This window comes from Salvia hispanica, chromosome 2 (assembly GCF_023119035.1).
Source record: "Salvia hispanica cultivar TCC Black 2014 chromosome 2, UniMelb_Shisp_WGS_1.0, whole genome shotgun sequence".
NCBI classification, from domain to species: Eukaryota; Viridiplantae; Streptophyta; class Magnoliopsida; order Lamiales; family Lamiaceae; genus Salvia; species Salvia hispanica.
The window spans coordinates 15533083-15545631 of record NC_062966.1 but is presented as its reverse complement, the minus strand read 5'-3'; the positions used below and the strand labels follow the sequence as shown (position 1 = coordinate 15545631).

General features: G+C 29.3%; 1 protein-coding gene across 4 annotated transcripts; it reads left to right on the top strand.

The window, feature by feature from the left end:
• Positions 1–8035: 8035 nt before the first annotated feature.
• LOC125207630 (agamous-like MADS-box protein AGL9 homolog) lies at positions 8036–12549 on the top strand. 4 transcript variants are annotated; one of them, XM_048107051.1, is made up of 8 exons: positions 8037–8294; positions 9588–9666; positions 10965–11032; positions 11102–11201; positions 11281–11322; positions 11403–11444; positions 11676–11812; positions 12212–12549. In XM_048107051.1, exons 1-8 carry the CDS (start codon positions 8110–8112, stop codon positions 12285–12287), a joined length of 729 nt encoding a protein of 242 aa, XP_047963008.1. In that variant the 5' UTR covers positions 8037–8109; the 3' UTR covers positions 12288–12549. The 4 variants fall into 4 exon arrangements, with proteins under 4 accessions (XP_047963010.1, XP_047963008.1, XP_047963009.1 ...); XM_048107050.1 differs by having other exon boundaries at positions 8039–8294; positions 9585–9666; XM_048107053.1 differs by lacking the exon at positions 11403–11444 and having other exon boundaries at positions 8036–8294.

Here is a 12549-nt window from a genome sequence, read left to right as displayed (position 1 = left end):
AAATTTGATCCTACTAAAAATTTTATATAGGAGTATTTTTGTTGAAATTTTCTATTAAATTTTGATTGTTTTCAAATTAATAAACGAAAATTATATTAGTCTTACATTAGATGCATATTTATTTCAGAATAAATCGTGTTATATGATCTATTTATGATTAGCTATTAATATTGATTAAAACTAAGGCGTCGTCAAAACTTATTGATTAAATATTAGACACTATCAAATATTGATTATGAATATTAGTTTTTGTTATTTAAGAATTTTTATAATTAAAAAAATTTATTGATATTTAAAAATTAAAATTTAAAATTTAATTTTATAAAATTAAATCTAATATTAAAATAAAGAAACAAAGTGAAGGATGACAAAAGTGAAGAAGAATAATAATTTTGAAATAATATCAGATTTAGTACGTAATTGAAACAATATCAGATTTAAAATGTTAAAAGTGTAAAAAGACCAATTGCCCAAACCCCCCAAAAGAGTATTTTCGACCGAAAACAATGAAAAATGACTATTTTTGAGATAAATCCTTAGTCCAGGGATGTCTGGTGATATTTTTAAAGTTCATGGACTATGGACAAGATTAACCTATAGTCCATTGACATTTTTGTAGTTCACTCTTTATACTAAAATTGGAGTGAAATGAAATAGTGAACTTAAGGCATATTTACTACTCTATTTATAACAAGAATGAATCAGCACTCCTAATTATGAACGGACTAACTTAAAATGGCGAATCGGAGCTCTTAATAACGAAAAAGGAAATAGTTTTTCAGCTCAATTAGTTAAGTTTATACTTTAATTAAGCGTTTTATGTGTGAGATTGAGATAAAACAATTAAATAATAGGTACCAGATAAATTGTGGAATTGATATGAGATAATTGGAAATAATTTAAAATCGAAAATTTTAAATTTATGACGGTAACGATCTTTTTATACGTGTTTTATTTATTTAATTGATGGATTATCATTATATCATCTTAAAATATTTGTTGGTATTTGAGTTTTAATTCGTATGCCACACCACATTTCTTATACTGTGAAATTTATATCATCGAAGATACGAAAATATGACTCTTATTGTGAGACAAATAGAAATGACAAAAATAAAATTTTTATTGTAGGACGAAGGAAGGGAGTAATGTGTAAAATACGAATTAATTTATTCTTAACTACTAAAACAGATGTTATCACTTACTATAAGTTACTATAGTATGTACAAAACATTGATTAATTTTCTTCCTAAATATTAAAATATACATATAACATCGAAGTTGGGTAATTAGCGGGTTCTATTAATGCCATTGTGAGCAAAATTATAAGTCCAATAGATATGTTCGAAATGTTCATATATATATATATATATTTTTTATCTATTTCAATCTGGTTACAATTTTTTTGGGATTTAAAATAATTCAATTTGAATTCAATTTCTTTGGGATTTATTTTTGCGTTTTTTATGTTTGTTGTGTGCTAGCTAGTTGTTTTTATTTTTATTTTTGTCATTGTCAGCTTATTTATTATACTATTAAAATATTTTTAATATTGTAATTTTGCTAGTATTATTTTTATAATTACTAGCATTATCTCTTGCCTAGAAATTTATTTTCATGCATTAAAAAAGACTTTAGCCGAACTCCAAAAGCAAACCTAGATGGTGAAGGAAGAGTGAACTACAAAAATGGTCCCTGGACTATGGGTTTATCTCGCCCATAGTCCCTGGACTTTAAAAATATCGCCAGTAGTCTATGGACTAAGGGTTTATCTCGAAATTAGTCCTTTTGGCTTTTTTTGGTACGAAAATACCCTTTGATATTATTTTGGGGGGTTTGGGCAATTTGGTCTTTTTACACTTTTAACATTTTAAATCTGATATTATTTTAGTTATATACTAACTCTGATATTATTTCAAAATTATCATTCTTCTTCCATTTTGTTATCCTTCACTGAATTTATTTTTTTATTTCAATATTAGATTTAATTTTATAAAATTAAATTTAATATTTAGATTTTTAAATATCAATAAATTTTTTTAATGAAAACTATTAATTCATGGACACTATAAATATTGATTAAAACTATTAATTTTTGTTATTTAATATAATATTCAATTGAATTGAAGAAGTACAGAAAAATAATATTAATCATGATGGAAAAATAAGAGTTATTCTATTTACCCTCCGTTCGGTTGTTATAATTGCTTGTGATTAAATATTATGAAGTTGACTAAAAATTTGATCTTACTTAAAATTTTATATAGGAGTATTTTTGTTGAAATTTTCTAGTAAATTTTGATTGTTTTCAAATTAATAAACGAAAATTATATTAGTCTTACATTAGATGCATATTTATTTCAGAATAAATTGTGTTATATAATTTATTTATGATTAAAGCTAATTAAATATTGATTAAAACTAAGGCGTTGTCATACCTTATTGATTACATAGTACTATACACTATCAAATATTGATTATAACTATTAATTTTTGCTATTTAATAATTTTTATAATTAAAAAAATTTATTGATATTTAAAAATTAAAATTTAAAATTTTGTAAAATTAAATCTAATATTGAAATAAAGAAACAAAGTGAAGGATGACAAAAGGGAAAAAGGATGATAAATTTGAAATAATATCAAAGTTAGTACATAACTAAAATAATACTCCCTCCGTCCCAAGGAAGATGACCCCTTTCTTGGGCGGCACAAGGATTTTATGCAGTTATATTTTGTGTGTTAAGAGGAGAGAGTAAAGTAAGAGAGAGGGAATAAAGTAGAGATAGAGGTGTTTCTTTTTTAAGTAATGGGTCATCTTAGTTGGGACAAACCAAAAAGGAAAGTGGAGTCATCTTCAATGGGACGGAGGGAGTATCGAGATTTAAAATGTTAAAAGTGTAAAAAGGCCAAATTGCCCAAACCCCCCAAAATAATATCAAAGGGTATTTTTGTACCAAAAAAAGCCAAAAGGACCAATTTCGAGATAAACCCTTAGTCCAGGGACTACTGGCGATATTTTTAAAGTCCATGAACTATGAGCGAGATAAACCCATAGTCCAGGGACCATTTTTGTAGTTCATTCGTGAAGGAAAAAGACTGCGACACCTTAGCCTAGGCCTGTCAAAATGGATATCGGATATCCAATATCCGATATCCAAATCCGAAAAAACCGGATAATTGGATACATGATACTCAATTTTTCGGGTTTCGGATCGAGATCGGGTAGTGAGATTTTTGGATTATCGGACATCGGATAACCCGATATCCGAGTTATCCGATTTTTTAATTTAGTAAATTAAATGTAATTTTGAAAGTCACATTAAGTGTAAGGGTACACAAAATATTAAAATCTGTGAACTCCCCCCTCTCCTGCCCCTGTTCTCACCTTGGCGCCTCCCTTCGCTTCCATCCACGTTTAGTGTTAAGAAGTGTTTTTCTGTTGCTTTTTGTTGGATTGTTTAATGTTCGAAGATAATCTTTGATTCTATACGTATTTAGGATCTTGGTGTATATATAAATTCATTATAAGAAATTAATGATATAACGAAAACAAGATTAAGAAGCCTTTAATTGTAGTTTGTTACAGAATTTGCAGACCTGTTCTATCATAGCTTGAACTCATTGTTGTCAACACCCAATTTTTCCAGATTTAAGACTAAATAACAGAACGTGAATCAAAATTGTTGTATTCCAAAATAATACTATAAAACAATTTCAAATATTTTGTGAATTGAACGCATTTGTACTCATAATTAATTCATTATCCAGTTTGCTTCATTCACTACTAGTAGCTAAAATTTGCATGATAATATGCACAGCTTCACAAATGTACTAATAAACTACAAGTTTGTAGTTAATTTTCTAAAAAAAAAATTCAAAACCGGGACTGGATACCCGAAATCAGTTTCAAATTGGGTATCGGGTATCATTTTTTGGAAAATTCGGAATCGGATACTTGAAATTTTCGAATCGAGTATCTGCGGGTACGCGACTTGATAGGCGTACCTTAGCCAACTAAATAAGTAAACATTAGGGACCACAATTCAAGCGCTGAGCTTTAATCCAATTAATTAACGTTAAAATGCTAATTAAGAACCTTGCTATTTTCAACTCTTTCTTTATACAATGCTTCTTAAATAGTGAGGACAATTAATTACATTTACTTCTATAGCGGTGATGTGATGTTTTGGTACACAACTACACACTATAAGGTAAAGCGTAATATACTACTAATATGTGCAAGGATAGTGATTTAGAGATATACTGTCTCTATGCTATAATACTTCTATATCATTTTGCTATAATCATATTTTATATTGTAACTAATTTGCTCTATTGTTGTTTTTAGAAAGACAAATCTTAAATTATAAAATTTAATTAACACATGCTTGCATTAATGTATTCATAATTTTAGTTAGACTATTTAAAATCTTAATTAGAGTATTATTAAATGTACGTTGGATAATTTTATGGGAAATGCTCATAAAAATTTTAAAATATAAAATTGAAAATGATTGTTCTTATAAATAAAAATAATTGTTTTTATAAATAATAATTATAATTTTTGTGAGTAAAAGGTATTAATATTATTTTAATAATAAAAGTTATTCTATTCATTAATAAAAAAATTTGTCGTAATAAATAAAATATATTGTTATTTTCAAGAAAAAAATTATTTTATGAATAAAAATTATTATTGTAAATAATAAACTTAATTATTTTTAAAGCATCAATAGTCATTTTTCATCATCAAACCATTTGATTTATGAGAAGCTTATTACCATTGAACTAAACTTCATCGGAAAGATGATGATTCAAACCCTTTGATTTATCGGATAGATGAGGAGCTTATTACCAATTGAACTAAACTTCATCATCGAATAAAAAATTTTATTTTTCAAATAAAAGTTATATTTATTATGAAAAGTCATAACTTTTTTAAAATATAAAATTTATTGCTCTATTATATAGAATTGTTATTCTTTTGAATAAAATTTATTACTTTAATTTTTTTAAATATAAGTTATTATTCACGAGAATAAAAGTTGGTACTAAATTTTTGTTTATGCAAAACTAAAGTACATTTTAAAACACAAAAGTTATTATTGTTTTGGATAATAATATTTGTTTCAACGAATAAAATTTACTGTACTATTTTTTATTGCGAACAAAAAAAGTTGTTTATTGTACAAGAGTTAGTATAATTGTGAAAAAAATAATCATTTGATGAATAAAGTCTATTGTACTATAGTTGTCAATAAAAGAATTATTGTAATAAAAAAAAATCTTTAAATTGAAAGTTATAACTCTAAGAAATAAAAATTATTACTCCAATAAATTAAATTTTTTATGCTTATGAATAAATTCTATTATTCTTGTAAATAAAATTATTATTTTTTGCGAGTAAAATACTGTTATTTGTATATAAAATTTAGTAATATTATTTTCTAACAAAAGTTACTATAAGTTTAATAGATAAAAGTTAGTATTATTTTAATTAAAAAATAATTTTGTTTTATTGGATGGTTTTATTTTTTTGAATAAAAGTTGTGAATGAAAGTTAACTTTTTTGCGAAAGAAGAAAAAGTTATTCCACAATTCTAGAGAATTCAAGTCTGTGTGAATAAAAATTACTACTATTTTTGTGATTTGAAAATTTTGTTTTTATGCATAAAAGTTGTACTAATAATTAAAAGGCATTGCTTTTGGGAATGAATTTTTTTTGTGATTTTTGTGAAAAACGTTTACGTTCTTATAGATAAAAATTATGATCATAATGGATTATATAAAAGTTATTGTTCTTATAGACAAATAAAATGTGATAACTAATACCGATTAAATAGCTTAATATAAATTTAAAATGCCCTAATTAATCAATTAGTACAACCTAGTAACAGTTTTTATAGTAATATTGGAGAGAAAAATCAATTTTTTTTGTAAATTGTTAAATAAAATCAAATCGGAAGTGAAAAAAATCGAGCACACTAAAAACTATTTTTTTTATTAAATTATTTTCACTAAAATTTATAAAGACTAATTTGATTAGAAACTCATGCATGTTAATATATAAAAACAACAAATTTATACTAATATTTTATATTTAAATATATACCCATAAATAAATGAAATAAAAGTAGAGAAACAAAATGAAGATTGTCCATCATAAATATACGAGCCCCATGTTAACAAATACTCCTTAATTAGACCTAATTAATATAGTAGTGGAGTACAATTTAATGTAAAGGATATTAAAGTAAATATACAAAATATTAATTTAACTAAAATTAAAAATACAATTACTATAAAGTCTCCATTATGGCATTGCCATTATGTCTCTAAATCATTTCTCTTTTTGTAATTTCAAAAAAAGCAATGTTCCATTGGACGCGCCGGAAACAAAGAATCGATGACAAAATCCCCCTTCAAATATACTTGAACAAAATATATCTATTTCCTTATTCTACTATCTTTTATCATCAATCTTTTCTCTCTTAACATTTCTTAAAATTTGAATAGCACCCAAAGTGAAATATTTAATCTCAAACCGAGAGTTGAATAGATAATGCTCCATTCATTGTAGAGAGCCACCAAGTTTGAATAATTTCTTGGACTCGATCGACCTGCCACTTTGAAGGTATAGCAATAGGTATCATGACAGCTTAAGTTCTGATTCGTGCAAATAGTTAAGTGATACGTAGTACTCCAAAATAATACTCCTACTAATTTAATTTGCCTATTCAAGGCGAACATGTCCTCGAAAATTTTCGATTTAAGTTGTTAAGGGTGCAGAGTGACTGAGTATTAAATTAGTTCACTTGTTTAATTTATGGTTTCTCGCCTAAACTTATTTTAAGTTTAATTAGTTCAGCTATTTAATTTATGGTATGCAAATAGCATGATTGACACTAATTTTTGTAATTTCTGAAAAAGCAATGTTCCATTGGACCGCCCGAGACAAAGGATCGATGATAAAATCCCCCTTCAAATATACTCGAACAAAACATATCTATTTCCTTATTCTACTAACTTTTTCCATCATTTTTTCTTTCTCTTTAACATTTTTTTAAATTTGTACTGAATCGAAGTGATATCCGAGAGTTGCATAGATAATGCTCCATTCATTGTAGAAAGCCACCAAGTTTAAATAATTTCTTGGACTCGATCGACCTGCCACTTTGAATGTGACAAAGGACTTTTCACCCACATCGTTTAGTTTGAACCATGATTTCGATTAATATATTAGGAATATTCTTGAAATTCGATGACATATATAAATTTGATTGAAACTGATCGCTAACATAAATGAGTTCAATTTGAGCTAGCATTGATTGTTCACATCCAACCTCCTTTATAGGTAGAAATTCAGAAATGTGTAAACCAAACTGAATAAGTCCAAGCAAGCAAGCAAGAAAACAAGTTATGCTAATTTATATGTTTGTTTATTTAAGAAAAACATAGGTTGTGAGCATACGTGGAGAAAATATCATTACTCAAACTAAACACAAAATATTCATATCAATAAAAAATTCATCGACAAAGGAGATATTTTCAATTTGTAAACCTGAATTACTCTAAATATCAAACCATCATTGCAAACATTGAAACTGAAACACGACTGAACTCACTTTGCCAACTGCATGAATTGGAATTACTCCATTAAAAACGAGACTAGACATTGAACCCAATATCGCCTAAATATGTAGTCGAATTAGAAGGTCAATTCCAAATATCAAATTTGTGAAAGGATACAAAAAAATATTCCCATCTAGAAAAAGAGGGAGTACTTATAAGTATAAGACTAATATGGGTCGTGAATAACGTTTGCTTGTATCCATAGGTCGACACGTTTCACTTATTAATACTCATTGTCCTATTAAAAAAAAAGGCCCTAGTGATGTTGCTTGCTTTTCATGATTTCATCACCCCCGGCCATTTCCTACCGTTGGATTAAAACCTAAATACATGAGCAATTTCACCATGCACCTTATGTATTGGACCACAATCACAATATATGAATTGTATGTATGAAAAATAGAAAAATATAATAAAGAGAAATTGGTGGATTATAAGAGAAAGGAGGAGGGAGAGAAAGGAAAATAAAGAGAAATGGGGAGAGGGAGAGTTGAGCTGAAGAGGATAGAGAACAAGATCAACAGGCAGGTGACTTTTGCAAAGCGGAGAAATGGACTTTTGAAGAAAGCGTATGAGCTTTCGGTTCTATGTGACGCTGAGGTTGCTCTCATTATCTTCTCCAATAGAGGAAAGCTGTACGAGTTTTGCAGTAGCTCTAGGTATATTAAAACTAACTCAACCAAACATTTCTCTGATTTCATGTTTCGCCCCTTTTCTTCTTCATTACTTTCGCCCGAGGGGGCTTCTTTGCCGTTTCTGTGAATGTTTTTGAGGTCTATACCCCTCTCTGCGTCCTCGTTTTGTTAGATCTGCAACAGGAAACCATCAAAAGAAGATCATTTCTATATTCGTCTTCACTTTTCTGCACCTTTCTCTCTCTTTTCCAATTTTCACATTTTTGTGTTTTTCACTCCGATCTCACTACATCTCATTTCATTCATTCAAATCAATCCTTTCTCCTCTCTCCCTTTAAATCTGCTTTCCTCTCCTTTTTTAGTATTCGAGTGGGGAGACTTGATTCTTCTTTCATCTATCTTTAACTTAGATTCAAATTTTCACTCCTTTAAATTCATGACTCATCATAAATGCCTCATAAGAGCGAGCATAATTTGTCGTGAATTTTTCGGATTTCCCCCCTAGGGTTTGTGTGTGTGTATGTTGAATCTTTCTCTTTCTCTTGCTCTTGTTTTAATTTCTCTTTTCTTCATGATGGAGAAAATCTCCAATGATCTTCTAACAGAATAAAATATAAATCTCTCTCTCATATTGTTCGAATACTTTGCCAAAATGAAGTAGATTACACACACGATTAAGCTGAGAGCTTTTCGTTCCGATCTAATGGTAAGAGATCATCAATTCTCTGAGTAATGCTTCTCTGATTTTCCCCCTTTTGTTTGTGAATTTTCCTCCAGCTAGGGTTTTTTTTGGAAATTGAAGATGGGAATTTAAACCCTTCCAAAGTATAGAATTAATGCATCTTCTCTCTCTCCTCTTCCCCTCTCAGATCTTATTATGCATTATTTTATTTTAAAGCAAAGTCCAAACAGAAAAAAATTAGAGTACAAAGAAGCCATCTTTTTGGTTTTGGAGTCTTGTTTGGATCAATGCAGTCTTATATCCAGTTATATGGAGGTTCTATCTCATGATTATGTATTATATAACGCTTTATTTAATTTTCTGGATGTGTCACTTTTCACTCGGCTAATTTCGCAGAGTTGTATTCCTGACAAACCAAAGGGTTGCTCCATATTTTCCTATGGACATTGGATTATACTCCAAACTCAGATATCTCAAATATTTTTAGGGCAATTTAAGGCTCTCCCTCTTATGTACTTGTTTGTTATGATGAAATTCATGGATTACTGAGAGAATAAAGATTGTTTTAGCAAGAATATAGCATGTCAAAGAAATCTAATTAGACTATTGACATTTATTAATTGTGAGTGTAGTAGCATGCTCAAGACACTGGAAAGGTATCAGAAGTGCAACTACGGAGCTCCAGACACAAGTGTATCCACAAGAGAGGCACTGGTATTACCTTTGTTTCAATTAACTAGCATTCTAATCCAAAATAGCTAGGACTTTTTATAAAGTAACTCATATCATAATGTAGTAAATCTTGATTGGACATGAATTGTTTAAAATCAAGAAAAGCCTCACAAAGTTAGTCTATTTGGACACCAAAAAGCCTAAAACCTTAAGCAACTGGACTAGTATTAAGAGATGGCTCTGCCTGCTCTTCCAATAGCAGCGTCTCCATTTCCAGAGGCTCATGCCCTTTCATAATAAAAACAATGACTAGGTGAAAAACTTGTCAAGAAAATCGAATGGGAGGAATTTTCTATGAAAGAGAGATATTTTCATGATAAATGTTTGATAAATTTAGTCCAAAAAACCTTTAGATTTGTCTTAAATGAGGTAATAATTAGATCGTTTCCATTACTGAGGTTCTGTTAGGTTTTTTATCCTATCTGGACTTAGTTCAATTTCCATATTATATCCATATTTTTAGGGTGTATTTTTTTAATCATTATTCCATATCAGGATGCCTTGTAATCATTATGTTTTTCTTATTTTCTCTTCTGATGATCTGATCGAACAAGCATTTAATGGATAGAATGTGATATAGTATTATCTTTTTAATATACATGCATCATCCACTTAGAATCATTTTCTAAACTAGATGAATTGCGCTTTGTCTAACTTTAAACACTAAAGATCTTATTTTATATCGAAATACATAAGTAATTAGACCTATCTATTAAATTAAATTATAATTGATCAATGCGACAGGTAGAAATTAGATTGTTAAATCTTAAGTCCAATGATTATTTAATTGGTTTTAGATCGTATAAATAAAGGATATAGTTAGTTTAGCAAAATTTGTACACATTTGAGTAGCTAAATAGTTGTGGGATAGAACGTACAATAAAAATATGATTTTGAAGAATTTTATATGTTCCACATAGAAGAATTTGTTATGCAAAAGAGTTTTGATCATGAATAAACTTATCTTCTAAACCTTTTAAATTATCAAATATAGTTGTATAAGTTGGAATTGCTAGAACAACAAATTAAAGCAACACTCGATTTCCTGGGAAAGAAGTCCTATTAACGCCACCACAGTCCACATAGGCTTGCACCCTTTTGTTCCATAGAGAAAGTTGGAAACCCTAAATACATGGAGATGGAGTGCACCTTAACCACCTTCAGACCAATAATTCTTAGGCCCTTTTAAAAACTAATTTGTGATCATATCATTTAGTGATATTATATATGGCAAAGAAATATGATTGTTTGAGATATTTTATTTGGTATAATGATGATAGGAACTGAGCAGCCAGCAGGAATATTTGAAGCTTAAAGCACGCTACGAAGCCCTACAGCGTACTCAAAGGTTTGGAATATATAGATAATATTGCATTAACAGAAGCAGGAAGAGTAATTAGTTTCTATGATCGATCAGGAACCTTCTTGGTGAGGAACTTGGGCCTTTGAACAGCAAGGAGCTGGAATCACTTGAAAGGCAACTTGATATGTCACTGAAGCAGATCAGATCAACACGGGTAAAATAAATGCATATGTACTTGTCTTAATTGGAGAAGATGGCAATGTTATATTGACTGTGTGCATTGGGTGTTGCAGACTCAAGCAATGCTGGACACTCTCCAAGATCTTCAGAACAAGGTTTCTAAACTCGTCGAACTTCAATCATGTTTGAAAAAATCACACTGTTTGTATCTTATTTTGGTTGTTTGCATGGTTAGGAGCATGCCCTCAATGAAGCTAACAAGAGTTTGAAACAACGGGTATGCATCTGTTTTTGAATCAAGGGCTTAAAATTTTGTTTTTATAACCGCCACCTTTGGCATTAAACATCCACTCTTTTCAATTTTTTTTAAGCAAAAGTAGCTTGATTTTAACTTGAACATGCAGCATTTATATGTTCAACAATTTGCAAGAGAGCATATAGAAGATCTTTTAGGATATATTTTTGGAACTGGAATTCTGGATAAATTTTTGTGAGGGTTTTTTTGTAGTTGATGGAGGGAAACCAGATGACCTTGACTTGGAACCAAAATGCTCAAGATGTTGGGTATGGAAGACAACCCCAACACCAACCTCAAGCTGATGGATTTTTCCATCCTTTGGAATGTGAACCCACTCTACAAATTGGGTAAGATCTCAACCAATTTATAATCATACATGTTCATAAATCTCTCTACTCTGCATGAATATCACAGGATATGTGTGTGTGTAAGTGTGTGTAAGTGTGTGTGTGTGTGTGAGAGAAAGAGGCGAAATTCCATATAATGTTTATTTTTTTGGAATAATATCTTAGTTTGGAGTATATTTGCCTTAATAAAATAGTAGCATGATTGCTGTGTGGAAATGCTATCTAATTCATTGCTTCCATAAATGTGTGGACTATTTTTACATGTTGCACTCTGACAAAAGTTCCAGATGAAAACTATTGCTCGATCATATACACCAGACAACATTGAATATTAGGACTGATTACAAAATTCCATTATCTTGGTGAAATCTGAGAGAAGAACTTATTGAATATATTCAGGTACCATACCGATCCAATAACAGGTGCAGCAGCAGGGCCTAGTGTGAATAACTACATGTCGGGGTGGCTACCATGATAAGTGTTTCGACCAAACTTCCAACTCTGGTGTGAAGTTTGATCTCTCTCATAAAACTCAGGGAAAATTTCAATCTTTTCATTTCTGTGTGTTCTTTTCATAAAAGCAAACATGTTTAACTTCATGGAATTTCATAAGACATTGGTTTTATTATCTTCCAACATGTTGGAGAATTGGAACTACTATTGTAAGTCACTTTGTGGAATTTGATTCTTACTTGCTATGCAGAATGTGTAAAGAGAATCTTTCATGTTTCTGTTCA